Below are 27,912 nucleotides of genomic sequence, written 5' to 3'. Positions count from 1 at the left end.
CCGCGCCGTCCCGAGGCCGGGCCCGGGGGCGCGGGGCGGCGGGTGCGGCGCCCGGGGCGGCGATGACCGCGCAGCGCGCCCCGCGGGCCCGGCCCTGAGCCCGCCGCCCTGAGCCCCGCGAGGTGAGCTCCTGCGCGCGCCCGTGGCCCGGGGACCCCGGGGGGCCGAGCGGGAGGGTCGGGTCCGGGGTCCGGGGCGCAGGCCCGGGGGTCCGGTCCCCGGTCCGGGGCCGCTGGGCACGCGCCGCCGCCGCTCCCGCCCCCGGGGTCCTGCGCGCCCCGCCCCCCCGGCACCCCACGTGGCCCCCCAACGCCAATTTGTCCGCTAATGGCGCAGGCGATTACCGCGGGGCCGCCGGCGCTGCGTGTCCCGCGGGCAGGCCCGGGCTCCCCGCGCCGGGAATCCAGACGGGCCGGAGGGCGGCGGGAGGTAATTAGCGTGAACCCTTTGTCTGCTTTGATATCCGCGGTCTCCCCGCCGCCGCCGCCGCCCGGAGCCCCGGCCGCACCCGACCCCGCGGCCCCGGGCCCGAGGCTGGAGGGGCGACCCCCGCCCGCGCCAGTGACCGCCCCCTCCCCGCCCCGCGCTCCCAGGTCCGGAGGCCGCGATGACGCCGAGCCCCGCGCTGCTGCTGCTGCTGCCGCCGCTGCTGCTGGGGGCCCTCCCGCCGGCCGCCGCCGCCCGAGGTGAGTCCTGGCGCCCGGCCCGGCGCCCCGGCCTCCGCCAGCGCCGCCCCTTTCCCTCCGGCCCTCAACTCTGCCCCAGTGCCCGCCTGGCGCGTGCCTGTGCCCCGCCCCTGCCGGCTGCGCTCCCGATCCCTCACCCGCAGGCCCAAGCTCACTGGTGGGGTGTCCCCATTCACCCCTGGGGCACCCCAACGTCCCCAAGGTGCCCCTCAGTTCACCTGCAGGGCACCCCAGGTAACCCACAGGGTTCACCCTCAGCCTACCCTCCAGGTCCCCCCAGGTTATCCACAGGGTCCCCCCAGCTCACAGCAAGACCCCCACTCCCCATGGGGATCCCCAGCTCACCCATTGGGACCCCATTGGGACCCCACGGGGCCCTTCTTACCCGCAGGACACCCCCAGCTTGGCCGAGGGGCCCACCCTTGCTGGCAGGGTGGGCTCTGGCCCCAGCTCCCCTCAGGACACATGCCTGCCGTTGAGGGCAGCTGGTCACCTTGAATTCTTGGAGGGTGAGGTGTTTGGCCACAGTGGACTCTCTTAGATCCCCAGGGACCTGCAGAGATCCCCATGGTGGCCAGGGTCCAGTGTGCGGACGGGGGGGCATTCTTGGTGTCTGGGGCGCGTGACCCAGTCCTAGCCCTGGGCCTGTCCACCCTTAAGTACAGACCCTGGGGTTGCCGCACTGTGAGGGGGTGGTGCCCGCTCACGGCAGACCCCGAGGCCTGCCTACTTCGGGCTGCGCTCTGCTCTCCGCCAGCGCCACACCAGGGCTGGGTGTGTGCTCACCCACCTGATGTCCGCGTGGGCAGGCCTGGTGTGCGCCCAGGGACCCTGCCCCGGCCCCGGCCCCGGCCCCGGCGAACGGGGACATCCTCTGCCGGTAGGCAGTGGGTGATGAGTGCCCGCCGACTCTTGCCCGCCATGGTCAGTGCTGGCCTCCGCTCAGCTAGGCGGGACCTTTGGGTGTGCTGACCACTCAGGATCGGCCCTGCCCCGTCCGCCAGTCCTCGGAGACTTTGAACCCCTCCCCTGCTACCCAGCGGGCGCACCGAGCCCAGCGTGGCCTTATATGGCCGCGTTCGGGTGTTGGTGGCGGGCGGCGGCCCAGGTGGGCCTCATGCCATGGTACCCCCCCCCTCCGCCCGCCTGGCTGGGCACTGGCCGGCTGGCTTGAGGGTGGGGGCTGCTGGCTGGGCTGGGCAGCGTCCTGGGTACAACGGGCACTCAGGTCATCTTCAGCAAGGCCCTCCTGGCAGCGGGTGGCCAGGCTCTGATCTTCTTTTATCTGCTTGGACCCCCCGCCCCCCCATCCGCGCATCTACCTGTTCCCTTGCCACTTGGTCAGGGAGGCTCTGAGGTGCCTGTCCTAGCCTGGTCATTGGCTGGCCCCGAGGCGGAGTGGGTGATGGCGGTCGGCAGTGGATGGCCGTGGGCAACGGGGCCTGAGTCGGCGCCCCTCAGTCTTGGCCTTGGGCTGCGCCTGGTATCCAGCCCGGGCCTGAGCCCCAGCCCAGCCCAGGCCTGGCTCCGGGCAGTGGGAGCCGGGGGCCGCCGTCCAAGGGCAGGGCCTCTGTGGTTTTGGGTGGGGGCGGGGGCACTCTCCCTGAATTGCTCTGGCTTCTCGGGGCCTGGACTGGAGGGGCTTCCCGGGCGAGCGGGCTCGAGGGCTTCCTCGGGCCGGGGGACCCGTGCGCAGGGCGCCGGCTGGCGTGGCTCTGACAGCCGTGGGCCCTGCGGTGTCACAATGTCTGGAGTCGGATCATATTTTTAAAGTTCCCCTTTCCCCAAAGTTTCACAATCTTGGTGGGTTTGTCTAAAACATTTTTTGTTTTTTTTTCCCCAAATTTGAGAAAAGAGGCTTTGGTTTTGTTTCTCACGGCGGGAGCTTGAGAGGCTCGGCACGAAACACGCTTCACAAGTGACTTTGGGAGCCGTTGTTGCGGGGTTTTCTGGGAAGCGCCACGTCTGAACTCCTCCCAGGTCGGCGCAGCCGACCAGCCCCCGAGTGGCCAGCCCCGAGGTCGGCCCGTGCCCTGGACCCAGCCAGCTTGCCCTGGGTGAACGCAACCCCGATCCCGGAAGGCTGGGTGCTGGCCGGCACGCGGGTGCCCCGACCCCACGGGGAGGGCGGTCTCGGGGGCCGTCAGGGTCTGTGGTGTGTGACTCAGCAGGAAGGTGTGTGGTTGTCAGGATGGCTGTGGTGGGGCGCGGGGCTCTGGCCAGGCTGCTGGGGCGGGGGGGCGGGGGGGGCCTCCTGCCTCCCAGCCCTGCTGCGCAAGGCCGGCCAGAGTGGTGGGGCTGAGGTGGGTGCGGGAGCCAGGCCCGGGCCTTGCCAGGTGGGGTGCGGGCCAGCTGCCTCCTGTGCTCGGCCCCACTCCTGGAAGGGAGAATAAATCATGCCCCTGGGGGTGGGGAGGAGGGAGCTGGGAACAAAGTCGCCTTTGGCTGGGCTGGAAACACTGGCTCCTTCTCCATTGTGCGGGATCAATGGCCGCGGCTCCTGCCGCACCTCGGCCCCAACCAGGGAAATGTTGGGTTTCCCCAGCAGCGGCCCCAGCCTGTAGCTGGCCCAGGACCGGGCTCAGCACTGCTGACCAACGGGGGGTGGGGGTGGGGTGTGACCCCGCAGGCTGGAGCTGGCCGCTGGCTCCCTACCCACCGTGGGCGTCCTCCTGGGCTCATGCTGTGCTTCACCTGATGTGTCCCAGGGTCGGCCTTGCTGGGCAGGTCTCAGCGTGGAGAGGGGTGCCCAGGTCCCCAAATCCCATGACACCGTTTCCAGTGCTGCGACCCCCTTCCACCATCTCCTTTCCTAGGCGTGGTCACTGGCTGCCCCTGGCCAAGCCCGGGGGGCTGGCCCGGCTGCCATGTGGGCCTGTCCTGGGCCCACAGTCCAGAGGAAGGTGGGTGGGGAAGGGGAGAGGCTGGCGTCACAGGACAGGAGAGGACAGGCTTCCCGGGGGGGTGTCTCTGGGTGGAGGGGGGCTCACCTTGGCCAGGTGGACACCCAGGGTACGTGGGTGCCTGGGTGTGTAGATGGGCTGGGGGTTGTGCGTGGGGACAGGCCAGGTTGGGGCTGGGAGGCTGGCTGGCTTGGGGGTTCAGGGAGGGGGCTGCGGGGAGTGTCCGGGGGGCTTTCCCACCTGTCCCCAGCCCCCTGTCCCGAGTAAGGCGTCCACACTCCGTGCCCCCACTGGGCGGCTAGGGCAGGACCTGGAGCTGGGCGGGTCTAGCTAGGCCCTGCACACCCTCACCAGACTGCCTGCCAAGGGGGCAACCAGCATGGGTGGGTGAGGGCTGCCAAGGGGGCAACCGGCATGGGCAGGCGAGGGCTGCCAGGGGCTGTGCCCAGAGCGGGAGGCAGGGAGGGCTCCTGCGTCAGGGCTGCTGAGCCCAGGCTTCCCATTCTGCTGGAACAATTGCTTTTCCTCCTGCCGGGCGAGTTCGTTTAGCGAGAGACTGACACAAGCTGAGTGCCGAGGAGGGACTTGAGGGCCTGCGGCAGGGGCGGAGGAGGGCTCGGTGCCTCGTCCTGGCCTCAGACCCGGGCGGTGACCCCTCGGGCCCCCGCAGCTGAGCCCAGCAGAGCCGACCACACAGCGTGTCCTCGTCCGGGCTCGGGCTGGGCTGCCTCTGGGCTCGCCGTGGCCTGCCCTGCCCTGTGGGACTGCGGGGCAGGCCTTGACCTGACCTGCTCTCCTTGAGCTGGGCGGCCCCGCCTCAGGCCTGCCTCGAGGAGCCTGCTGGGCCGTGGGCCTTGGGCCATGGTGCAGGAGCCGGCGAAGGTGGGCACGAGGGGTCCTCTGGCACGAGGTGCCAGTGCCGGTGCCGGTGGGCTGGGCTGTCCAGGGTGCAGACCAGAGCATCATTGCTGCCCAGAGCCCGCCCTCTGGCCCGGGTTCCAGGCTCTTACCACGTCCAGGGTGGCACGGGGCTCAGGTGGGCAGGGTCCAGACTGGCATCCGAGGGAGGCCCCAGCGGAAGGAGCCTCTGGGTTCCTTGTCAGCTGGGGTGGGACCCGAGGGCTAGGTGAATGGAGTTTGTGACCTGCCGGGTGGAGGGGGCACCTTGGAGCCCGGTGGACCTGGGCATAGGGCGGGGCTGCCAGTGTGCGGCTGAGGCCCTGGCTGGGCACCTGGCAGGGAGGCGGATGGGCCCTGGTCACCGCCGGCTGCTGGCAGTTTATGGGGGGCTCCCCGAGGGCAGTGGCACCATCGGGGTGACATTCTGTGCCTTCTGGGACTTCCTGTGGTCAGGGTTCCGCTGACCGACCCCCTGAGGACTCCAGGGAAGGAAGCAGACCTATTGGCTCTCCTGGGGCCCCGCTGGGCAGGAGGGGGGACTGGACGCTCCAGCCAGCTCGCTCGCTCGCTCGCTCAGTGGGTCAGGCTGTCCCTTTGCTCCGCCCAGAATGGCCTGGTTTCTGGGGCAACCACCTGTCCTGCGGGTCCTACCAGTTCCACCAGGGATCCTGTGGGTCCAGCCCCGGGGGCCGCCCAGGGACTGGGAGCCCATGTGAGTGCATGTGTGTGCGTGTGTGTGTGTGGTGTCTGACCGGCTCAGGCCTGGGCAGCGCCTGGCCTGCCCCTCGGCCCTGTCCTGGTTGTCCCCTGTGCCCCCTTCTGTGGGCACCTCTGTCCCTCCCTGACGTCTCGCCTTCCTGGGGAGGGGCTGGCCCTGGGGGTGCCGTGTGCGGGCTTCCCCAGCTCGGCTCTGCCAGCGCTCTCACGGGGGTGAGGACGTGAGCCCCCCGCCCTCCTGGAGCGTGCCCACCTGCCCCCCCGCCCTCCCTGACCAGGTCCCACCAGGCTGTCCCCAGGCCACTGAGTTCCTCCAGGAGGGTGTGCCCAGCAGGTCAGCGGCTCCGGTGGCGCCTTCCCCCCATGGCTGGTCCCTGCATGAGGGGCCTGATGCCCACCCACCCCTGGCCAGAGAATTCTTTCCAGGCCAGACATTTCTGGGGCTTTGCAGGGCTTGCTGGGGACAGAGCTGGCCCTGATGAGCTGGCCTGGTGGTCCCTGGACACTCACTCCCATCTGTGTCTGCGGCCACCAGGGGTGGGGGCAACCGGCTAGGGGGAGGGTGTGGGGCGAGGCCTGAGCCGTGCACCTGCCACCCTGCGGGGCCTGGAGCCGGGCGGGGCCTGGTCCAGCCCCTCCTGGAGGGAGCGCCTGGTCAGCAGGTCAGGCCCACAGGCTGCCCTGGGCAGTGGGGAGGGGCCAGGCCCCTGACGGATGTGCCCAGGCCACCCCAAAAAGGGGTGTGGGAGCCCCGAAGGAGGGGAGGGGGGTGTTGGGAAGGTCACCGGGTGGGGCGTCAGAGTGGAGGCCCTGGGGTCAGCGAGGTGTGGTGCTGGCCAGGGCGGTGGAGGCTGGTGGTGGCTGCAGCGGGTCCTGTCCCCACCCCTGCTTCTTGGGCCCCTCTGCCCTGCCTGGGCCCTCTCTGGGCTTACAGAGGGGCCTTGCTTTACCAAACCCGGCCAGACAGGTGGGCCTGGGGTCTCAGGTGCTAGCGGTGGGTTTTGTCCCTCGGGGGCGGGGGCTGGGTCTGCATCCACTGTGTGTGTGTGTGTGTGTGTGTGTGTACGCGTGTACGCGCGTGTGCCTGCACACCTGGGGACTGAGGGCAGAGCAGGCATTCAGGGACAGCATGGTCTAGCCCAGGGGTCGGCAAACTCATTAGTCAGCAGAGCCAAATACCAACAGTACGACGATTGAAATTTCTTTTGAGAGCCAAGTTTTTTAAACTTAAACTATATAAGTAGGCACATTGTTATTAACTTAATTAGGGTACTCCTAAGGCTTAGGAAGAGCCACACTCAAGGGGCCAAAGAGCCGCATGTGGCTCGAGAGCCGCAGTTTGCCGACCACGGGTCTAGGGGCAGCTGTACATCTAAGGTTACCATGCGTGTTCGGGGCAGCGTCTGTGACGGTGTGACAGGTCTGTGTGCACCTGGGCCCCGGGAGCAGCTGGGAAGCCCGGTGTCGGCTGGTGCGAGGCTCCAGGTTGCTGCCCGCTGGCCCCCCCTGGCACCCCTGTTCCTGCCGAGTTCTCACAGCAGGCGGGGGGGGGGGGGGGGGCGGGGAGAGGGCAGCGGCTCCCTCCCTCTCCCCTCTGTTCAGCCCTCACTGAGGGGAGACCTTGCCCCAGGCCCCGCTTACCCCATGGCTGCCCCCTCCACATGTGCCCGGACCTTCCCAGGCTGTGGCTTAGGCTGCGGGCAGGGCTGGGGGCTTCCTGAAGGAGGTGCCCACAGGGGAGGGCTGGGGGAGGGGAGGGGAGGGGGGGGGAGGGGGCGGACACCCTGCCCAGGTGGCACAATGGGCGCTGTGTTTCCCAGGCTAAATATAGAGCCGCAGCAGCCACGCCGACGGCCAGAGTTCCCAGGAATCTGCCGGGGGAGGGCTTTCCTCCGTGGCCGCCCGCCCGCCCGCCTGCCTGCGGGGTCTCAGCGAGGCTGGTGTGGGGGTTGCCCCGGGCCTTGCCTGGCCTTGGGTCCAGCAGGGGTGGGGCCGGCCGGCCGCAGGGGTGGGGGGAGGGCTGTTTGCTTTAGGATAAGGCTGGCTCCAGCCGGCCTGTCCCCCAGCACCGCTCAGGGCTGTGCCGGGGCCACACTTCCTGCGTCTGCAGGCGCCTGGCTCTGTCCCTCTGCCGGGACGGGGGCGTCCTGACTCCCCATCTGCACGAATCAGCGGCCGTGGCCCCTGTAGACACCCCCACTGCTCCAGCGCCCCTGCCCAGGGCGGGGTGAGCCTGGAGGGGGCCCCCACGGCAGCTCCGTCCTTTCTGTGCCCGGAGCAGGCTCCTTTGGGGAACTGGGGTGCCCTCAGGGAGTGCTGGGACGGGCAAACCCCTCAGGCCTGGCACTGCTCCCCTTCCCTGCACTTGGACAGCGGGTGGGTCTGTGCGAGCCCAGGTGGCAGCCCTGGAGGCCTGGGCAGGCTGGCGGGGGCCCTCGGTCCTGCCGTCGGGAGGCCCCGTGCGTGGTGGAATTTCAGGCGTGACAGGTGGCGGACAGGGTCTGCCTGGGAACGAGGCCGGACCTTGTCTGTGGGTCCTCAGGAGGGGCCGGAGGGTGGGCTGCAGACAGCTCAGTCATTAGGGAAAGGTGGGTCTCCGACCCCTGACCCTCTGCTTTCGTCCCTTCGGGGGATGGGTGGGAGCCAATGAGGAGGGGCTGGCGGGGAGCTCAGGCCTGGGGTCGAGGTGCACAGTCTAGGAGCCACGTGGTGGGTGGGAGGGACCGGAGTGGAGGCAGGACGGGGGTGGGCTTGGCGGAGTGGGGTGAGCCAGGCAGGTTGAGGGCGCGGGGGACTGGGAGGAGCCCTCCCCACTGGGAGCCCAGAGACCCTGAGCCCTGAGCTGTCAGTTCCCTCTGCTTATTGTTTTTTAAATCCTCACTTGGGGATATTTTTCCATTGATTTTTAGAGGGTGGAAGGGAGAGGCAGAGACAGAGAGAAACACCGATGTGAGAGAGACATCGACTGGTTGCCTCCTGCACGCGCCCCGGCCAGGGCTGGGAGCCTGCAACTGAGGTAGGTGCCCTTGACCAGAGTCAAACCCGAGACCCTTCAGTCCGCAGGCCGGCGCTCTATCCACTGAGCCACACCAGCCAGGGCCCCTCTATTTACGTGGGGATGGCGCCTCCCCCTCCCTCAGCCCCAGATGAGTGGTGAGGGCTCAGTGCTCTGGGCGGTCCCAGGAGGCGGGCGATGACGAGGGAGAAGCTGCCACTTGAGTGTCTGACAGACCCGCAGAGGCATTAAGGCCCCAGTTGCACCGGCCCCGACGTAGCCAGCTGGTAGCTGCCTGTGGGAGGAACACTGGCTGGTTATTGAAAACACATGCACCGCAGGCCCGTCCGACAGCGTCTCGGGCCCCGCCACCTCCCAGCACCCCCGTGAGGCCAGGACCCGGGACATGGCCATGGCGGGTGCTAGCGGGGTCCTGGGAGCCGGGAAGGGCAGCTGGGTGCCCGGGGCTGCCTCCTCAGGGCCGGGGGCGACTGCGTGAGAGCCCAGCACCCGCCCCCCCCCCCCCCCCCCAGCCCCTGCACAGGAGCTGTACCGCCCCAGGCTCGGAGCCTCGGCCCCTGTCCTTTCTGACCCCTGCAGTGTCCTTCCCAGCCAACGGTCACTCAGTCCCCTCCAGCCCTGGTCGCCCACTGCCCCTGCCCTTGACTCCGAGGCCCCGAGGCTGGACCCAGCTGGTGGGGACAGGAGGGGGGGGTCTGCCCGGTGGTGCGGGGCGCCACGGCCTCAGCCTGGAAGGTGGGCTTCTACCGTGGTCGGCAGCAGGCACAGACCGCCAGCCGGGCAGGAGCCCTGCACCCGGGCCACCGTGCCCAGCCCCTGGCCCTGTGACCGCAGGGCCCGGGTTCGGCTGCGTGTTGGGTGTGGCTGGCAGCAGAGGCCCTGGCCCCGGCGATGGGGTCCGGCGCACACAGAAACGGGCCCCTGGGCGCGGGCACGGTGCACACTCAGATGCTCGGTGTGCCTGCGGGGTCGCGAGGGGGCCGCTCTCCCGTGGGCATGCGTCCGGGGAGCTGCTCCACCCTGCGGGTCCCTGCGTCTGTGCAGTGGCCGTGGTTGGCGCTCAGCGGCTGTGGGCCCGTGGGTGCGGCCACCGTCTGGGAGGAGGGCCCTGACCTCGGCCCCCAGATCGGTGCTGGGCAGGAGTCTCAGGGCGGCGTCCGGGGTGGGGACCTCAGGGACAGCCCCTCCCCAGGCGCCCAGGGCCCACACCCCCAGCCCCCTGACCGAGGCCCCCGACCCGCCCGCAGGCCCCCCGAGGATGGCCGACAAGGTGGTCCCACGGCAGGTGGCCCGGCTGGGCCGCACCGTCCGGCTGCAGTGCCCCGTGGAGGGAGACCCGCCGCCGCTGACCATGTGGACCAAGGACGGCCGCACGATCCACGGCGGCTGGAGCCGGTTCCGCGTGCTGCCCCAGGGCCTGCGGGTGAAGGAGGTGGAGCGGGAGGACGCCGGCGCCTACGTGTGCAAGGCCACCAACGGCTTCGGCAGCCTCAGCGTCAACTACACCCTCATCGTCATGGGTCAGTGGGGCCGGGCCGGGGAGGGGCGCCGGCCTGAGTCCCCTCCCCCGGGCCCCCCCACCCCCGTCGGCCTGAGCCGGGCCCCTGCCCCAGGAGTGCAGTCGCCTCTTCTGAGCCCAGGACGGGCCTGACCTCCGTCACCACCCCCCCTTCTCCTCAGGCCCTTCCTCCCCAGGGGTCCTGCCGCCGGAGCTGGGGCAGCAGGGGCAGCGGGCGTGGCTGCTGGTGCCCGGATGGTGGTCCCGCTGAAGGGCATGCGGGCGGCTGGTGGCCTGGGTGTCGGCAGTGACTTTGAGGCTCCGGTTTCGAGTTCAGAGGGGCCGCGGGAGCCAAGGACCTTCTGTTCTCTCCTGCCCTGGGGCCTGGCTGGGGCCTGGGCGTTGTCCCGGCCACACCCTGCACTCGCTGCTCCGGCTCTGCCGCCAGCCCTTCCCGGCGTGCTGTGCTGCCGGGGCGTCCCCTGGGGAAGGGTCTCTGGGTGTTGGGTCCCTGGGGAAGGGGTCTCCCCAGGGCGGGCCCCTCTCACAAAGCAGGAGCCTGCGCCACGCTGTCCCCCGTTGGGTCCCGGGTGGGGTCCCGGTCCCGGTCCTGGGCTGGGGGAGGCTGTCTGGGGAGGGGGCATTCCTCAGCAAGCCCCCCCCCGCCCCCGCGGGGCCTCCTCTGGTTGTGGAATGGGGAACCCGCGGGTGCCCCCCCACACTGTCCACTCAGGGGAGAAGCACTGGGCGGTATGCGGGCCATGTCGCTTCCCCAGCCTTCGGCTCCTTGATGTGGGCTAGGGTTACTGCAGCTGCCGCGGGCCCGCCCCTCCCCTGGCCTGCAGACCCCCCGGAGCCGGGGTGAGGGGCCAGCTCTCAGGCCCCCCTCTGCGCCTGTCAGGGTCACCTGCACCCTGGGGGTGGGCTGGGCGGGCCCTGTCCAGCTGTCTCGGGACTGAGATGTGGGTGTGCCTTTCGAGAGCTTTCCCAGCTGGGCCGGACCCCGGGGCCTGGGAACCGGCCCAGTCTGGGGGGGCAATGGGAGCCCCTCTCACGTACCCCTCCCCCTGCAGAGGACACCAGCCCGGCCAGGGAGAGCCCAGGGCACGAGGGCTCCTCTGGGGGCCAGGAGGACCCAGCCAGCAAGCAGTGGGGTGAGCACAGCGACACCCTGTCCCCTCGGGTGCGGGCGGCCCCTCCAGCCGGGGCCCCCCTGACCTCCCACTGCCCCCCCCCCGCCCCCCCCCGCAGCGCGGCCCCGCTTCACGCAGCCCTCCAAGATGCGGCGCCGGGTGATCGCACGGCCCGTGGGCAGCTCCGTGCGTCTCAAGTGCGTGGCCAGCGGGCACCCGCGGCCCGACATCATGTGGATGAAGGACGACCAGGCCCTGACCCGCCCCGAGGCCAGCGAGCACCGCAAGAAGTGGACGCTGAGCCTGAAGAACTTGCGCCCCGAGGACAGCGGCAAGTACACGTGCCGCGTGTCGAACCGCGCGGGCGCCATCAACGCCACCTACAAGGTGGACGTGATCCGTGAGTATGGGGCCGGGGTCGGGGGCCGGCGGGGCCCGGGGAGGCACCCACACGCTGTCTCCCCCGCAGAGCGGACGCGGTCCAAACCCGTCCTCACGGGCACGCACCCCGTGAACACCACCGTGGACTTCGGGGGCACGACCTCCTTCCAGTGCAAAGTGCGCAGCGACGTGAAGCCGGTGATCCAGTGGCTGAAGCGCGTGGAGTACGGCGCCGAGGGCCGCTACAACTCCACCATCGACGTGGGCGGCCAGAAGTTCGTGGTGCTGCCCACGGGCGACGTGTGGTCGCGGCCCGACGGCTCCTACCTCAACAAGCTGCTCATCACCCGCGCCCGGCAGGACGACGCGGGCATGTACATCTGCCTGGGCGCCAACACCATGGGCTACAGCTTCCGCAGCGCCTTCCTCACCGTGCTGCCAGGTGCCCGCCTGCTGCCCCTCCCGCCCGCCCCGCCCCGGCCGGCCAGGCCTGCACAGACCCTCCTAACCCTCCACACCCTTCCTTGTTCTCTTCCGAAGATCCAAAGCCGCCAGGGCCCCCCGTGGCCCCCTCGTCCTCCGCCACCAGCCTGCCGTGGCCCGTGGTCATCGGCATCCCAGCCGGCGCCGTCTTCATCCTGGGCACCGTGCTCCTGTGGCTCTGCCAGGCCAAGAAGAAGCCGTGCGCGCCCGTCCCCGCAGCCCCTGTGTCCGCACACCGTGCACCCGGGACCTCTCGCGACCGCGGCGGCGACAAGGACCTGCCCGTGTCACCGGCCCTCGGCACCGCGGCCAGCGTGGGGCTGTGTGAGGAGCTCGGGGTCCCAGCGGCCCCCCAGCACCTGCTGGGCCCTGGGCCGGCTGCCGGCCCCAAGCTTTACCCCAAACTCTACACGGACGTGCACACGCACACGCACACGCACACGCACTCACACACGCACTCGCATGTGGAGGGCAAGGTCCACCAGCACCAGCACATCCACTACCAGTGCTAGGGGTGCTGCTCTGGGGGCCCCGGCGCACAGTGGGGGCGACGGGTGCCACGGGGTGGGGCACCTGGAGGCCCGGCCAGGTGGGCAGGCTAAGCACCGAGGCTGTGGGGGAAGGTGCACAGGTGAGGGTGCACTGGGCGCCCTGTGCGAGAAACACACACCTGGACATGTGCGCGTGCACACACACACACACAGTCACACACACATAGTCACACACACAGTCACACACACACACACAGTCACACACTGACCCCGAGGATAGGCCCCCACACAGCCTGTGCCTGCTGCTCTGCAGTGCGCACGGCGCTGGCCCTTGCAGGAAGCCCTTGGCCTGTGAGGAGGGTTTCACGGCTGCGGTCGCCGCCCAGCCGGGCAGGAGATCTGAGAGGCCCCCCAGCTTAGCAAACCAAAAACCCCCACCCCAGCCCCGCCTGCCCGCCCGTCTCCTGCTCGGCGGGTGGGTGGCTATTTTTGCTACCACCTGTCCTGGTGTCCAGGAGTCCACCCATGGTATCCTGGGCCGGGGCGTCGGGCATAGCAGGCCAGCCCTGTCCCAAGAGGCCGGAGCCCAGCTGGGAGTGACTCTGGTCACCCCAGCCTCCCTGTTGGAGAGAAGGGGCCTGATATTTATATTTAAGAAATTAAGATAATAATATTAATGGTGAAAGGAGGGCTGGGCACAGACCTGGCCTCCTGGGGCCCAGGACCCACCTGGCCTTGTGGCCGGGCACCCATTGCCCCCCTGCCCACGGTGGCCCCAGACCTCTGTAATTTTATATAGAGTTTGAGCTGAAGCTTCGTATATTTAATTTATTTTGTTAAACAAGAAAATGTGCATCCTTTTTCTCTAAACTAGTGTTTCTGCCTGTGTGTGCATCTCTACAGATGAGGGCACGTGTGTGTGGGCTGTCTGTACAGGTGTGTGCTTGAGTTTGCGTTCAGGTGTGTGCCTGCGCCTGCACATTGTGTGTGCACGTGGGTCTGCGTCTACACGTGTGTGCGCTACAGGCCTTGTCTGTACACGTGCGCGCTACGGGCCTTGTCTGTACACGTGTGCGCGCTACGGGCCTTGTCTGTACACGTGTGCGCGCGCTATGGGCCTTGTCTGTACACGTGTGTGCGTGCTATGGGCCTTGTCTGTACACGTGTGTGTGCTATGGGCCTTGTCTGTACACGTGCGCGCTACGGGCCTTGTCTGTACACGTGTGCGCGCTACGGGCCTTGTCTGTACACGTGTGCGCACGCTATGGGCCTTGTCTGTACACGTGTGTGCGTGCTATGGGCCTTGTCTGTACACGTGCGCGCGCGCTACGGGCCTTGTCTGTACACGTGTGTGCGTGCTATGGGCCTTGTCTGTACATGTGTGTGTGCTATGGGCCTTGTCTGTACACATGTGTGTGCTATGGGCCTTGTCTGTACACGTGTGCGCGCTATGGGCCTTGTCTGTACACGTGTGTGTGCTATGGGCCTTGTCTGTACACGTGTGTGCGTGCTATGGGCCTTGTCTGTACACGTGTGTGCGTGCTATGGGCCTTGTCTGTACACGTGTGTGTGCGTGCACTTGTGCCTGTGTGGGCCTGTGCCTTGGGCTCTGAGTCCCATTGCTGGGCCTGAGGTTTGGCCTGGGCCCTGGGTCTCCAGGGCTCACTCTCAGTCCCCTGGACAGAGCCCTGCCCCGCACATGCCTCCGTGGTAGCTGCAGCCCCGACCCCTGGCCCAGTGAAGGCCCCTCTATGGGTGCAGCCCCCATGACCCCACCTTCTGGGGCTCAGCTGGCCCTCAGGGTGGGGCTGGGCTGTGAGGTCACCTCCCTCTAGGCCCCTCCTGCCTGTGGGACCTGGCTGTGCAGCAGGTTTTGCTCCCAGTGGGGAAGCTGAGGCTCCAACTCACGTGGCCAGCGCTGAGGGCGGGGCTTCCTCCCGCCCAGGGGCTGCAGCCTCGTGAGGGAAGGCTCTAAGATAACCTGATTTTAGCAAAGCCACCAGCGGGAGGCATCTGGCGGGCGGGCAAGGCCTTGCTGGTGTCCAGGACACGGCCTGGCCAGCGCTGGGTCTCGGCTTCGCCGACAAGGACAGGCTCTGACCTGCTGGATGGGAGACCCACCATCCTTCCCCAGCACTGCTGGGCCCCCCAAGGTCAGAGTGGGGCACCCCTCCCTCAGCTTCTCACACTGGGGATCCCCTCCTCGCTGGCTCCCAGGGCTGGACCCCCAGGGCCTCCATGCTGTGCAGGACAGTCCCTTATCCTAACATCTCCCCACATGCCTCCTTGGGGACCCCATTTCTGACCCAAGGGAGGCAGGGGTCAGCCCTGAAGGAGGCCCTGCTTGGGTGGTCCTGGCCCAGGTGATGGAGACCACCTGTGGGGACACGGGACCTGGGCCCTAGCGGCCGTGTGCCCTGCAGTGAGCAGGCGGCTGTGGGGGCCCAAAGAGATGGTCCCCAAATAGCAGGCTTGGGTGTGGGGAAGGCCGTGTGGTTGGGTTTTAGTCTAAGTGGGGGAGAGGGCGTGACCTTGGGTAGCAGGGAGACCGCTGTCCAGTGGGCAGTGCCATCTGGACACAAGGTCAGGGAATAGCGAGGGACAGCCCCCTTAGGAGCCCGAGAGCTTGGCCTTGTGCCTGGGCCCTTCTTGGCCTCATGTCCATCGCTGTCCACTGGGGCCCCCAAGGGGACTGCCCTCAGCCCCAGGGAAGTCTCATGAGCAAGACAGGCCTGGCAGGGCCTGGGGCCTGGGCTCCCTACCCAGGGAGCCTTTTCAGGGGTGCTGGGCTGTTCAGGGATCAAATCCCCCACCCAAAGGCCAAGCCCCCGCCCCCCCCCTCCTGCTTCCTCATCCTCAGGTGCTGCCAGGAGGGAGTCAGCTCCTTGCGGCCTCCAGCCGCAGCCCCAGCCCCAGCTGTGACCCCCACCCCGCTCCTGTCCCTGGCCTGTCTCCAGCTCAAGGCTGCCTGCCCTGGCCCCTGGGTAACTTCAGGGCCCTCAGGACGCCCCTCAACCTTGGCTCTGTCCCCCCACATTGCAGAGGTGTGTGTGAGCTGCCCTGCCCCGCACCCCCAGGACGGAATCTCACTTCCTCACACCCCGAGTGCACAGTCCTGGGTCCCTTCCGTGGTGGGTCGGCCAGGGGAGAAGGCGGGTGAGGTGCGCAGGCTGCGGAGTCTTGGAGAGGGGCGCCCTGAGGGGTGCCAAGTCCACCCTGACCAGCGCTGACCGGCTCACAGGCAGACCGTGATGGCTGTGGCTCTCTGCACACGGCCACCCCCACTCTGCCTGCACGTCATCTCCCAGCACCCCAGCTCCCTGGAGCACTCCCAGGCCAGGCTCTGGGGTGCAAGGGGGGCCTGGGGTGGTGGGTGTGGCCATGGGGAACTTGATGGGCAGGACACGCCAGGGTGCAGGGAGTTTAGGGACTAAGAGGAGCCCAGTCACACCAGGGGGGGCACTGGCTGGGCCACGCCCCCTGCAGGCTCTGTGGGGCGGAGCCCTGGGCTCCTTGGCCCCTTTCTGGTTGCCCCAGACTTACACAGACCAGGCCCCAAAATGCCCTTGGCCACAGGCAGAAAGGCCAGCGGGCAGCTGCCAACTCTATGGGGTTCACCAACGGGAGCACAGATGCTGCTGTCCCCGCTCTCCGGGGTTCTCCGGGGTTCTCTGGGGTCTGGGCCCTGCCTGGAGCTCCCAGTCCGGAGGTGGAGGAGGGGGATCAACTGTGTCCCCCAAGTGACCCCCAGACCAGGCCGGGCTGGGCCGTTTCGGGAGACCCCTGTGGTCCTGGGTGGGCACAGGGTGCCGGGTGGGCACAGCCCCAGGTGCCGAGCCGCCAGCCGTCCCCCTCTGATCCGCTCTGGGCGCAGTCAGCTGGTCCCCTTGAAGGCGGGGAACTTGAAAGGGTGGCCTGGGCTCTGCCACCCTCGGGTGTGACTGCCCCTGCGGCTGCCCAGCCCCGCCGGCTTCAAAGGCGTGCCGAGCCGCCCCGCAGCTGTCCTGCAGGGGCCGGGCGATGCCAGGGATGGGCAGCACAACAGAGGCCGGACGAGGGGCACGTGGGGCAACCCTCCCCCCACGGGCCTTGTGTTGGGAGGCCTGGCAGGAGATCAGAGCCCCGTCCTGGGGCCGGGCCAGGGGCCCTGGGACAGGAGCTCAGGATGCGGGACACAGGAGCGGGGACAGGAGCACAGGGCGTTGGGTGGACACAGGTTTGGCTTGGCACCCGGGGCCGAGGGTCAAGGCCTCCTGGGTGGTGCTGTACGGGGTTCACAAGGGCCTGGACCTGCTGGAGGGACTGATAGGAGGTGCCCTCAGGTGACCTGGCCCAGACGGCCTTGCCCAGATGCAGGGCACAAGGACATGCGGGCCCGTGGGACGGGGGGCTGCTGTGAAGTGGGGTAGAGGGACAGGGACTCCCTGTGTGGTAGCTGGGCCCTGGGCTGGGACGTGGGAGGCATCCCTGCCCTGTGCCTGGCACCAGCATCAGGCGTGAGACGCTCTGGTGCCCGCCCAGGGGCCGTGCAGGGGCTGGGTCCGGGGGCAGGTGGGCCCGGCGGCTGGGCGTCCTCTGAGCCTGTGTGGCCTCGCCCAGGCCTGGTGGGGCTGGTGGGGCTCAGGGCCTTCACAGGACAGGCTGGGAGGGCCCTGGGGTGGGTGGGGGAAGCCGGGGGCCACATGGGGACCCGGACCCTGGGGTTCGAGGTTTATGTGAAGGGCTCAGGACGCTGTCTCTAAGGAGAGAAATGTGTGCCTGTGGGGTTGTTCTTGCCCAAGGCTGTGCCTAGGCCCTGACAGAGGCCGACTCAGGATCCCTTTCAACCCCACAGTGGAGCCGGCCTGGATTGTGAGCCCCATGGGCAGGCGGGACCCGGGGAAGCTGGGTGAGTGGGCAGGCGGGACCCGGGAGGCCCGGTGAGTGGGCAGGTGGGACCCGGGAGGCCGGCTCAGTGGGGAGGCGGGACCCGGGAGGCCGGCTGAGTGGGCCTGGCCTCTGGAAGCAGAAGGGAGGGTCCCCAGTTTCCCAGGCCCCGCTGCCCACTGTGCACAGGGTCAGTGTGAAGCAGGCCCGTCAGGCCCAGCAGGGCTTGGACCTGAAGTCGGGCTTCCCGTCCGGCAGGACCTTGTACCACACCCTCTCCGCCAGCCTCTTCCGTGGCACCCGGGCCCAGACCCTCAGGCACCCGCCAAGTCTTCTGTCCTCCGGCACGGACTGCCCTGCCCTGCCCGCTGGAGCCCCGTGACAGTCCATGGTGTCCTCCTGATTTACCCGCACCCTTTTCCCCCCAAAATATATTTTCTTATTGATGTCAGAGAGGAAGGGAGAGGGAGCGATAGAAACATCCACGATGAGAGAGAATCATGGACTGGCTGCCTCCTGCACACCCCACACTGGGGATTGAGCCCGCATTCCGGGCATGTGCCCTGACCAGGAATCGAACCGTGACCTGGTTCAGAGATCGACGCTCAACCCCCAGGCCCAGCAGCTGGGCTCTCCCCACCCTTTACTCCACCTGCGTGTCCCCCACCCCAGCCCTGGTCAGTCCTCACCTTGGGTCTGAGCCCCGAAGGCCGGCGCACCCCCAGCCCCAGCCCAGCCCAGCACCCTGGTCCCTGGGCTGCTGCTGCCTGTGCAAGGGAGGGTCTGCCCCATGTGGGCCACAGGCTTCAGTGACCCCAGGTGGGCGCTCGGACAGGCTCAGATCCGGGGCGGCTGCAGGCGGAGGTGTCTCCCACCGGGGTTTCTCCTGGGGGCACCAGCCAGGGGCGGCCCCAGGGGGTCCCTGGGCCAGCCAATCCTGGAGGCTCGTTCTGGCCTCACACGCAGTGCTCTGTGGCCTGGGGTCAGCCTGAGGTCCCGTCCACAGGCTCAGGAGCCCCCCCTGCAGGTGCCTCTGCTGGGCAGTGTCCCGGCCCAAACCCTGTCCTCACCGACGTGCGGCCCGGGCACAGCCCAGCTGGATGCTCCACCCACCCCGTGGCCCGGGCACCTCGGGCAGCTCGGCTGGGGGGCTCTGCCAGCACAGTCTGGGCATCGGCTGGGCCAGGGCGATGCTCTGGGTGAGGGCCCCTCAGCACACGCTTGCTTCTCGGGGTGCAGGCTGGTTTCTTTGGGGAGGGCCCTGACTTTGGTGTTTGTCTGGGTGAGAAGGCAGTGTGTGGGTCAGGCCCAGCGGCCACCACAGTGATCCGAGGCTTCGTCGGCTGCAGCTGCAGCCGGGCCGGGCTGAGCGCCTGCTCGCCTTCATTCCGAGACCTGGGCTCCCTGGACTCCCTGGGCCAGGCCTGCAGCCTGCAGGCCCCGTCCCCCACCACCTGGCCCTGGCCCAGAGGCTGCACTGAACGACATCCTCCCACCACAGGTGCAGATCTGAGGGGCCCTATCGGTCGCCCCGCATCTAAGCTCTGGGGAGGGGCGCATGCTGCTCGCTTGGGTGGGGGAGACCCCGGGAAGGTGACCTCAGATGCCCCGTGGTGGCTGAGCTGACACACACGGGTCCCAGGTGGCAACAGCCCCAGGTGAGGGCGGTGCGTGGGCCTGAGGACCCCCTACGAGGCGGCAGCATGCCCCACCCCCACTCCTGCTGCAGCCGCCTGGCATCTGGCCCTGGGCCGGCAGGTGGTGACAGCTGCCAACAGCTGGCTGGAGGGGTGGGCGCCAGCCTTACCCTGTGCCACAGGTGAGGGCTGGAGGGTCTGGCTGGGCCCTTGAGGAGCTGGGCCCGGTAGCAGTGGAAGGGGGTGTATGTGAGTCCTGGGCAAGGGTGAGCTGTCCCACCCTCATCCCCCAAACACCTCCCCTGGGCCCGGGAAGGAGGGCCACTCAGGGCGCCTGGGACGGGGAGGAGGCAGGGCTGACCTGGCCGGGGCTCCACCTGCCCCTAGGGGGCCCCACAGGGAGGCCCACGAGCCGTGTGGGGCCAGAGGAGGAGGCTGGCAGCAGGCCGGGTTTTTGCCCGAAGGCAGCGTCCACCCTCAGGGGGCAGACCCTGGCCAGGGGTCGGGAGACCCCGACCTTCCCAGAAGCCGTCAGTCTCCAGGGATGAGCCTTCCTCACGGACGGCTGCCCAGCATCATCTCAGCAGCCATTTCCAGGCCCCAGCCGGGCAGCCTCGAGCTGGTCACTCGCTGGCCAGAACCCTCCCTCCGCCATGCCCTAGGGACCGGGTCTCGGGGGGGTTGTACCTCCAGGACCTTGGGGCCACCCAGCTGCAGGCCTGCCAAGCGAGCAAGGGGCAGCCAGCTCAGGGTGGCACGGCCTCTGCCCCCAGACACCCCACCTTCCCCAGCCTCCTCTGAGATGGGTGTCACGCCAGCTCCCACGAGGACGGCCCAGCATCTGGTATGCAAAGTGCAGCGATCAGCGCCCACGGTGCCCCTCTGGGTCACCACTCAGCCCTCCTGGCCCTGGGTTGCAGGGAGCAGGACCCTGACTCCACCCTCACCCCCACTCTGCAGCCTGGGCAGCACCCCCCACCTCAGTGCTCACAGCCGAGGCCTCAGGGGCCCCGCAGCCACCCAGCCACTCTGACCCTCAGTCTCCTCTTCAGTGGCTGGAAGAGAGGCCCATGGTGACTGCGTGGTGGGAGGCAAGCCCAGGCCTGGCCCCAGAGGGTACGGAGTGGCCCCAAGCCTGCCTGGACCTCAGCCTGGCCCCAGACCCGGGGAAAGGTGGCTCCAGGCCTCACAGGCAAATTCCTTCTCCTTCCACAGCTTTTCCCTCTATTTTCCCCACTTTTCCCCTCAAAGCCGCCCTCCACGGTTCATTCCTGGATCCCCTCCAAGACAATCGCTCCTGCTCCCTTGGCGACCACAAAGCTCCTTTGACGGTCACGGAGCCGAACCCACAGCAGGGATGGGGCAGCCAGGAGAGCCCCCCCCCCCCCCCCGCACCTTCACCAGAGGGGTACACAGGGTTGTGCTGGGATCCCTGCCCAGGACTCTGCCGGGCTGAGCCTGCGCCCGATTCTTTGAGGACAGCACCCCCACTCCGCCTGCCCGGAGCCCAGCCCTCAGGTTCCCCTGGTGAAGGGCCGACGTCACCAGGGCGTGCGCCGAGCCGCCCGCTGGCCGGCCTGGGAGCACGTCAGGGTCCGAGGGTCCAAGTGTCCGAGGGCTGGGGTCCGAGTGTGGGGCCGCACTGCCTGCTGGCAGCGTGGGGGCTGCAGACAGGACGCTGGGCCTACTGGGAAACAGGATGGCGCTTGGCTTGGGGGTCTGACCTCTGGCCGTGGGCTCAGGAGGGCTGGGCTCTGCGCCCATTCCTGTACACAGTGGTGCTCACTAAATGTTGGTGGGAGAAGGGGTGTGGGACCAGGATGTGGGGTTGTGGTGCCAGGCGGTGGGGGAGCTGTGGCCCCTCCGCCTCCATCCTGCCCTCCTGCAAAAGCCACCCTGAGCACGGGGCACCCAGAGGCTTGGGGACGGGCTGGATGGACAGACAGGACACGTGGGGGGCCTGGCTGGTGACAGGACGTGATGCACAGGGGAAGGTGCTGGCAGGCCCTGCCTCCGGGCCTGGGGCCGCTCATGGGGGCGCTGGGGAGAAGGCAGGACGCTCAGCCGGGACAGGCCCCAGGCTCCAGGCCGGCGGCCGGTGCCCCCCCGGCTGGCGCTCACGGAGCCTTGCAGGTTGGCCGGAGGAGCCTTGCTTGGCTGCAAACACAAACATTGCCCACGGGGCCCGTCAGGGGCAGCGCCGGGCGGGGAGCAGGCCCAGAGCGGGGCACAATCCACCCTTTGTTCCTGAGGCCGCCGGGAGCCTGCAGGCCAAGAGGAAATGGGGGGGGGGGGGGGAGCGCCAGCCAGCAGCCTCACCCACCGCAGACCTCTCGCCAGGGCCCGTGGACGCCAGGGCCCAGCCCAGCAGAGGGGCTCCTGGGAGGGGCAGGCTGCACCCAAGTCCCAGGCCAGCACTCTGGGCACCCTCCAGGGGGAGGCAGGTCCCCGTGGCTGGGGCCTGGAAGCCCATGGCCACCTCCCAGGTCTCCCCTCTTCACCTCCAGCAGCCCCACCAGGCGCACCCCCCTCCCCCCACCCGTGAGACTGCTTGGGCGACTGGGAGGGCTACCCTGAGCAGGCAGAGGGCAGGTCCTGGGCAGACCCTGCTCCCATCAGAGGAGGCCCCTGCCTCCCACCCACACCCCCTGCTCTCTCCCCGACACCCCAGCCCCAGACTGAAGGAGTGGGGGCGGGGCAGACTGGCCCAGGCCCACGCTACTCCTTGCTGCTCCCCAGAGCCCAGCAGACGGACCGAGGCAGCCACACTGGCCCCTCACCCGCCGAGGAGGGCCGTGGGCCTGAAGGGTGCTGTCTTGGGGGGCAACCCAGGGCCACTGATGGCTGTGTGCCCGTGAGTGCACATATGTATGCATGTGTGTGCGTGTACCTGTGGGTGCATGTGGCTGTGTGGGGCTTGAGACCCCTACTGTCCCCTTGACCCCTCCCCTTCGTGCCACATCCCCCCCCCCAGTGGGACTGAGGACCCCTGGTGCCTGTTCAGGAGGCTGCCCGCGGGTCTCCTGGGGTCCCCCGGGATGGCCCCCCGAGTGAGGTCTCCATCTGAGTCGCGGCCTCACCTGAGCCTGTGCCTCCTGAGGGGTGACGCCTGAAGTCCCCTTGTTGCCTCGATCCTTACCCCCGAGGGCCGACCCTGCCCCTTGCTGGCAGATCCCACCAAGGCCGGCCTCCTGCCACCTGGGGACGGCTCCCCACCCCACAGGGGACACAGCAGTTCTTGGGGTGCCAGGGAGGAGAAGCGGGGGCAGGTCGCCCTCACCTCAGGTCTGTGAGCTGGACCCTGTGGCTGGCCTGGCCCGAAGCCCAGCTGAAAGTGGGAGGCCCCGGGGCAGGGGGCCTGCCTCAGGACGGCTGGGCTATCACCACATCACTGAGGTCTGGGCTCAGCCGGGGGACCCAGCCAGCATGGGGCCCTGGGTGCCTGTCTCCAGGAGGGTGGGTATGGGGGTGTCAGGACGCTGTGCCAGGACGCTGTGCCCACCATCACTCACAGGGGCAGCCCGAGGCCTTGGTTGTGGTGCCAGCTGCTGCCGGGAGGCCGGAGCCTTGGCCTGGGAAGGCCCTCACGCCCGGGAGGGGGCTCACCTCTGGTTTTGGGGTGCTCCTGGCCCACCTGGTCTCTCCCTGACTCCCCCAACTGCTGGGTCTGCTGGACTCCGCACCAGCTTTCACTGCCCCTGCCCCTGACCCCAACGCAGGCCTCAGATCATAGCAAACCCCTGGACGGTTTCTCAGCCGCGCAGGCCACAAGGTGGGGGCCCTGCCTCCTGCCACCACCGGGCCCGACGGTCCCCCGGAGGCCTAGGGGAGGCCGGCTGCCGGCTCTGCAGATAGCACCTGGGCTACAGCAACGGGGCCCCGGGGCGGGGCTGACTTCCTGTGGCCTTCGGCACCTGGCACCCCAGGGAGCAGCCCGAGATGCTGGGTGTGCCTGGCCCTGGTGTCTGTCCTCCGGGACGCATTTGCCTCGGGGGCTTGGGGCTCAGCATGGGCAGTGGGAACAGACCTCCCGGGGAGGGGTCAGGGACAGCAGGCTGAGTCCGCTCTCGCCTTTGGTGCCGGGGAGGGTGGCCCCAGGGAATCAGGAAAGATCTCCGCTGCGGGAGGAGGGGGGGATCCCAGGGAACCTCTGCTTCTGCCCAGTGCCGGCTGTGAAGTCTCAAGGGACCACTGTTCATCTGCTTCACCCCCAAACCCCTTCAAAGCACGGGGCCTGTCTTCCGGAAGCTCTGGGTTGCAAAGTTCATAACCGTCGTCTCATGTTTTGCTGCCTAAGCTGAAGACACGGCTCTTCCCAGGGACAGGTAGTGGCCGGCGAGCCAGCCGGGCTGCCCGGGTCCTGGCCCCGTGGGAGGACCACAGTCGGGCCTGGGGCCCCTGGAAGCTGCGCCACAGCCACTCTGGCTCTCAGTTCCGATGCCTGGTGCCCCGAGGTCAGGGGTCATGGCTTGAGGGCACCCTTGGAGCACAAGGCATGAGCCCAGGCACTGGGCTCCCCGAGGGGCCGGGCCTGGCCGGCTGAAACCAGGGTGCCTATGGGCAGGCCTCGCGTGCCCCCCGCTGGCCAGCTGGGGCCTTGAGTGAAAGGCTGGGTCTGGCTGAGGCTGGGTCCAGGCGCCACTCGGGGTTTGCGCCAAAGCCTTGGGTGCTGTGGGCGCCTCCCCCTGGCCCTGGTGCCCCTCTGGGTCCAGACAGTGCTTGGCTTCGCCATCCTGCACCAAGGTCTGCAGCCAGCCCTGTTCCCGGCCGGGTCCAGCGTGTTTGGGGGTGGGGGTGGGTTTCCGGGCCTGAGCCGGGGGTGGGGGGGCGGGGCAGGCACCGTGGTCGGACCGCGCTGGCAATGCGGGGAGCAGCCTGGCGTGGCCACGGAGCCGGCGCCGGCCTCGCTGCGGAGGGGGCGTCGGGGTGTCTGCGCGGCAAGTGAGTGAGAACGCTCTGGGCTCACGTTACAGTTTCCACTGGAAAAACAGCCCCGTTCTGAATGTTGGCTGAGCTTTTAACATCGCAAATACACCCGCTTCCTGAGGGGCTCACCCAGTGAAGTGGCCACTGCTGCCGCGGCGCCCGCCAGCTGGAGAGGCAGGCGGGCCGAGTAGGAGGCAGCTGTCCCGGAGGGTCCTCCCTCCGCTCCCCGCGGGCCACAGAGGCTGCACCCCAACCCCAAGGCTAGGGAGCCCCTGCCTCCAGCTGCTGCTCTGAGTCCTGTGGGCACGTTGTCCAGTCGTCACCGCCGGACGTCCCGCCTGGACGGGACCTGGCCAGCAGGGAGCCAGCCCAGGTGGTGCGGGTCTCAGGGCGGCCGTGGCTGCATGAGGCAGTCGCCTGGAGCTGCTGTGTGTGTGTGTGTGTGTGGTGTGCATGCGTGCTGAGTGCACACGTGTGTCTGAGCACGCGTGTACACAGGGGGGGTCAGCGTGTTCCTCACCTGCCCACACTCAGGTCAGGTCTCTGGGGAGGACTGAGGTCCTGCTGGCTGGGGGTGGGCACGCTGGGCCCAGGCAGGCGTCCTCGGGGAGGGGCCCTGATCCCCGTGTCCCCCACGCCAGGCGCCCGGCCGGCCTGTTTTCTTTGGAAACAGCGAACATTCCTGGTGCTGCGCTGACATGCAGATGACAAAAGTGCCCACGGGGTCTGCAGGACCCCCACCCGCCCGCCCGACTGTGCTCCCAGGTCCACGGAAGGCTCCTTCCGATGCCAAAAACATCTGGAAATGCTTCCAAGGACCGGATCCGAGCTCTTCACACTTGGAAGCTGGCTGCCGTGTAGGAGGAGGAGACGGCGGTTCCAGCCCGTGCCCTGGCCCTCGCCCCACCCGCCAGGGGTGCCCCAGCCCTGGGTGACTCTGGGGCCAGCTCCCGGGAGGTTTCTCACGGCAGGAGCTGGAGATGGTCCAGAAGGCTGGGCGCTGGCCCGATACTCAGCCGGCTGAGCTGCCCTGTAGCCCTGGGTGTGTGTGGGGCTCCTCCTCTGACACGCGGTCTTGTCGAGTGTCCTTGTGAAGGGTGACCCTGTGGAGAATTCTAGAAGCCACGGTGGCCCAGCTATCCTCTCTCCTGAGGTGGGGACACCAGAGGGGCCCCACGGTGACCCCAGCCCCGCAGCGTGCACCAGGAAAGCACCCCTGTGGCTCCCATCTCAGCCTGGAGATGAGCGGCTATCCGCCCACATCTGTGCCAGGTTTGTTTCTGAAGGAGGGAGGGATGAAAACCACGGAGCCACTGCCCTTGAAACAGGCTGGTGTCTGTGGTTGTGGTTCAGAAAAATGTGGGCAAGCATGTGTGTGCATGTGTGCGTTTGCATGCATGAGTGTGCAAGCATGTGTGCGTGTGCAGCCGGCTGTCCGCTGGGATGCAGGGCCTCAGCCCCCACCCCACTTGGCGTTCCTGTGGGTGAGGTTCCTTCCACGGGACGAGGCTGACAGGTGAACCTGAGCAGACCTGGTGCCAGGGCTCAGGCAGCGGGTGCTCCCGCGTGCAGGTCACGTGCCCTCGCGGGGTGAGTGTGGTCCCCAGGCATGGATCTCGTCTGTCGTGGTGGCCTCTCCTGATTTGCATGGATGGTGGCAGGGACCTCAAGGGCAGACCTGGTGGGTCACTCGGGGCACCGGGCTGCTGGCGTCCGCGAGCTCCCTCGGGAGGACCAGGTCTGAGGGCTTGCGCCCCCTGCTCCACCGCCAGAGTGCGGCTGCGCGGCCCTGAGTGCGACAGAGAATCGGTGTGCAGCCCAGCACTGCCCACGAAGAATTTTAGGAATTTCCTCCCGGCCTGAAAGACACTCATTCACAGCCTCCCTCGAGTCACGGCGGAGGGTGAAAGGGCCTCTGTGATTGCGCCAGAGAGGGCTGTGCTCCTGGGGGGGACGGGGGGCTGTGGCCCAGGTGTTCCTGGGGGGCTCCGTGGCGGCTGCAGGACCCAGACCTGCCTGCCGAGTGTCTCGGATCAGACCTGCCCTCGGGCAGCCCCCAGCCCCACCCTGCATCAGCCCTGGAACCCCATCATCCTGGGACCCCTGGACTCCCTACCTGCTCCAGACCCCTGATATCCGCTCATCTCCAGGCTGAGCCCCACTCCCAGGGCCCTGTGCCCTCACCTGGCCCCCCCCGCCCCCTCCCCCCCAGTTTTCCAGTGTCTGGGGCAGGCTTTGGGGTGCTGAGTCTGTCACTGTAGGTGCTGGGAGGGGGTGCGGCGATGTGCTCACTGAGGAGGGGGCACTAAGTAGGACTTGCTCACTCCCACTTGGGCCACGGGAGCCACGGGAGGAGCTCACAACCACGCTGGCAGATATCGACTCACATGTGGGCCCGTTCTCATTAAACCCAAGTGGCCCGACCACAAGCGGGTCTGAAAAGTGAGACCTGGCCCAGAAGGTGCTGAGCAGCCAAAGAAGATGGTGTGGCCAGGGCGGGGCCCTGGGTGGGGGTCCTGGGCGTGGGTGTTCCTGAGTGGGATGGCTGGTGGGAAGGCAGCAGAAGAGGAGTCTCGGGGGAGAGGGGGCTTTGGGAAGAGGGAGCCTGGGTCCTGGGTGGGGGCCTGCCCCCAGGCTGGGCCGTCTCCGGGGCCTGAGGTGCCAGTGTGAGTGGACTGCCCCCTACTCGCTCAGCCCTGGGCTTGAAGGAAGAGGTGTCACCTTGTAATTAAAACAAGATGAGAAACCACGAAAACCAGGACAGGAGGTGCGCTGTCACCCACACAGCAGGTGCTGGCGCACGGACCGGGTGTAGGACACGGATACACCAGTGGGCACATCTGGACAGAAGTTGTCATACAGACCAGGACAGACAGCGCGGGGTGGTCTGTGGCCAGTGTCTCCCCACCTCGCACCCCGTGTCGGAGGTTTGCCCCCTGAATGGACAGGCACAGTCCCGAGGCCCCTCCGGAGGCTCCGTCGGTCACTCAGCGTGACATTTCCTGGGCCACTGACACCCGTGCTGTCCCTGGGGCTGCGTGTCCACTAAGCCCACTCCACGGGGACATCCAGGCACCCGGGGGCGCCCACACAGCTGTAATAGCGGCAAAGGGGACGGGTCCGTCTGGCAGCCGTCTCTACTCGTGGGGCTGAACCTCCACGTTAAGCATGGCACCGTTCAGCGTTGGGTTTCCTCCCGCTCTGCAGCAGCTGAGCCCCCGCTGCAGCTGGGCCAGCACCCCTGGCGCCCTGGACAGAACGGAGCCTCACAGAGGTCCTGCAGGACCCGATTGAGACATGCCTGTGGCCACCAGGAAGGGGCCTGGGGTGCCGCGGCCTCACCAGCTCCCTCAGACTCCATGTTGCCATGTCCCACATGAACACATGTTGACAGCATCGAGAAGGAGCCGAGGCGGCTGGTGTGGGTGAGAGCCCCGTTTCCTAGAGTGGGTGCATCTCTGCAAATAAGACGCTCACACGGCGGGCGGTTCTGGGAAGTACAACGTAAGGCATGTGGGGAACTCAGGGGTAGATTCTTGTCGGCCTCAGGCCCCACTCTGCTGGAGCCTGGCATGGTGGCGACCAGGGCCTTCCATGGTCTGGGGAGGCCTCGCCCGGCGGGCAGACGAGATGGGCAAACGTGGAGCTGAGCTCAGCAGCCTGCCGACTCGGCTGCACAGAGGCTGTGGGGAGGACAGAGCCCAGGCGGGGCCCTGGCGGCAGCTACACACAGCTGTGTCAGACGCCGCCCCAGCTCTCGTGGGGGACACGTGGTGGGAGGCTGCAGAGGAGGAACTGAGGTCTGAGACGGCCAGGGAGGGGCTGCCCTGCCTGCCCAGGCCCACTGTCCTTGGCCCTCACCCTCACCATGGCCCTGGCACCGGCCGCTGAGCAGGATGAGGGTAGCCCAGCTGGCGTGGGGCTGGGCGGGCACCCTCACCCTGTGAACCCCGAGCCCGTGGGGAGGCCGTCACCCTCCAAGCAGGCATTCACAACACGTGGACGTTCCTGGGACTGGAACCCACTTGGAACACGTGCCCCTGAAGTCACTGGGTGGCGGGCGTCCCCCGCACTGTGCACTCGCTGACGGGACAGCCGTCTGTGCCGTGCGCCAGGGCTCCCGCTGTTGAGGGCTCCCCGGGCGGAGTGACGGGGCATCACCGGCAATCAAGTGCAACCTGCCTGTGTGTCCCTCCTCCGTGAGGCGCGGGTCCAGGTGACGCAGCGCACACCACGCAGAGCTGATGATGACGTCGAGGATTACAATGAACCCAC

General features: G+C 68.3%; 1 protein-coding gene across 1 annotated transcript; it reads left to right on the top strand.

Moving 5' to 3' along the window:
* The first annotated feature begins 4 nt into the window (after positions 1 to 4).
* FGFRL1 (fibroblast growth factor receptor like 1) lies at positions 5 to 13,078 on the top strand. Its single transcript, XM_070400714.1, has 7 exons — positions 5 to 122; positions 594 to 686; positions 9,470 to 9,742; positions 10,794 to 10,874; positions 10,972 to 11,253; positions 11,323 to 11,676; positions 11,775 to 13,078. Exons 2-7 carry the CDS (start codon positions 608 to 610, stop codon positions 12,227 to 12,229), a joined length of 1,524 nt encoding a protein of 507 aa, XP_070256815.1. The 5' UTR covers positions 5 to 122; positions 594 to 607; the 3' UTR covers positions 12,230 to 13,078.
* The last annotated feature ends 14,834 nt before the right edge of the window (positions 13,079 to 27,912 follow it).

The sequence above is a fragment of the Myotis yumanensis genome, unplaced genomic scaffold (assembly GCF_028538775.1).
Source record: "Myotis yumanensis isolate MYYU_CA2020_CCGP unplaced genomic scaffold, mMyoYum1.0.hap1 SCAF_1, whole genome shotgun sequence".
In the NCBI taxonomy this organism is placed as follows: domain Eukaryota; kingdom Metazoa; phylum Chordata; class Mammalia; order Chiroptera; family Vespertilionidae; genus Myotis; species Myotis yumanensis.
This window is presented reverse-complemented; position numbering and strand designations above follow the sequence as displayed.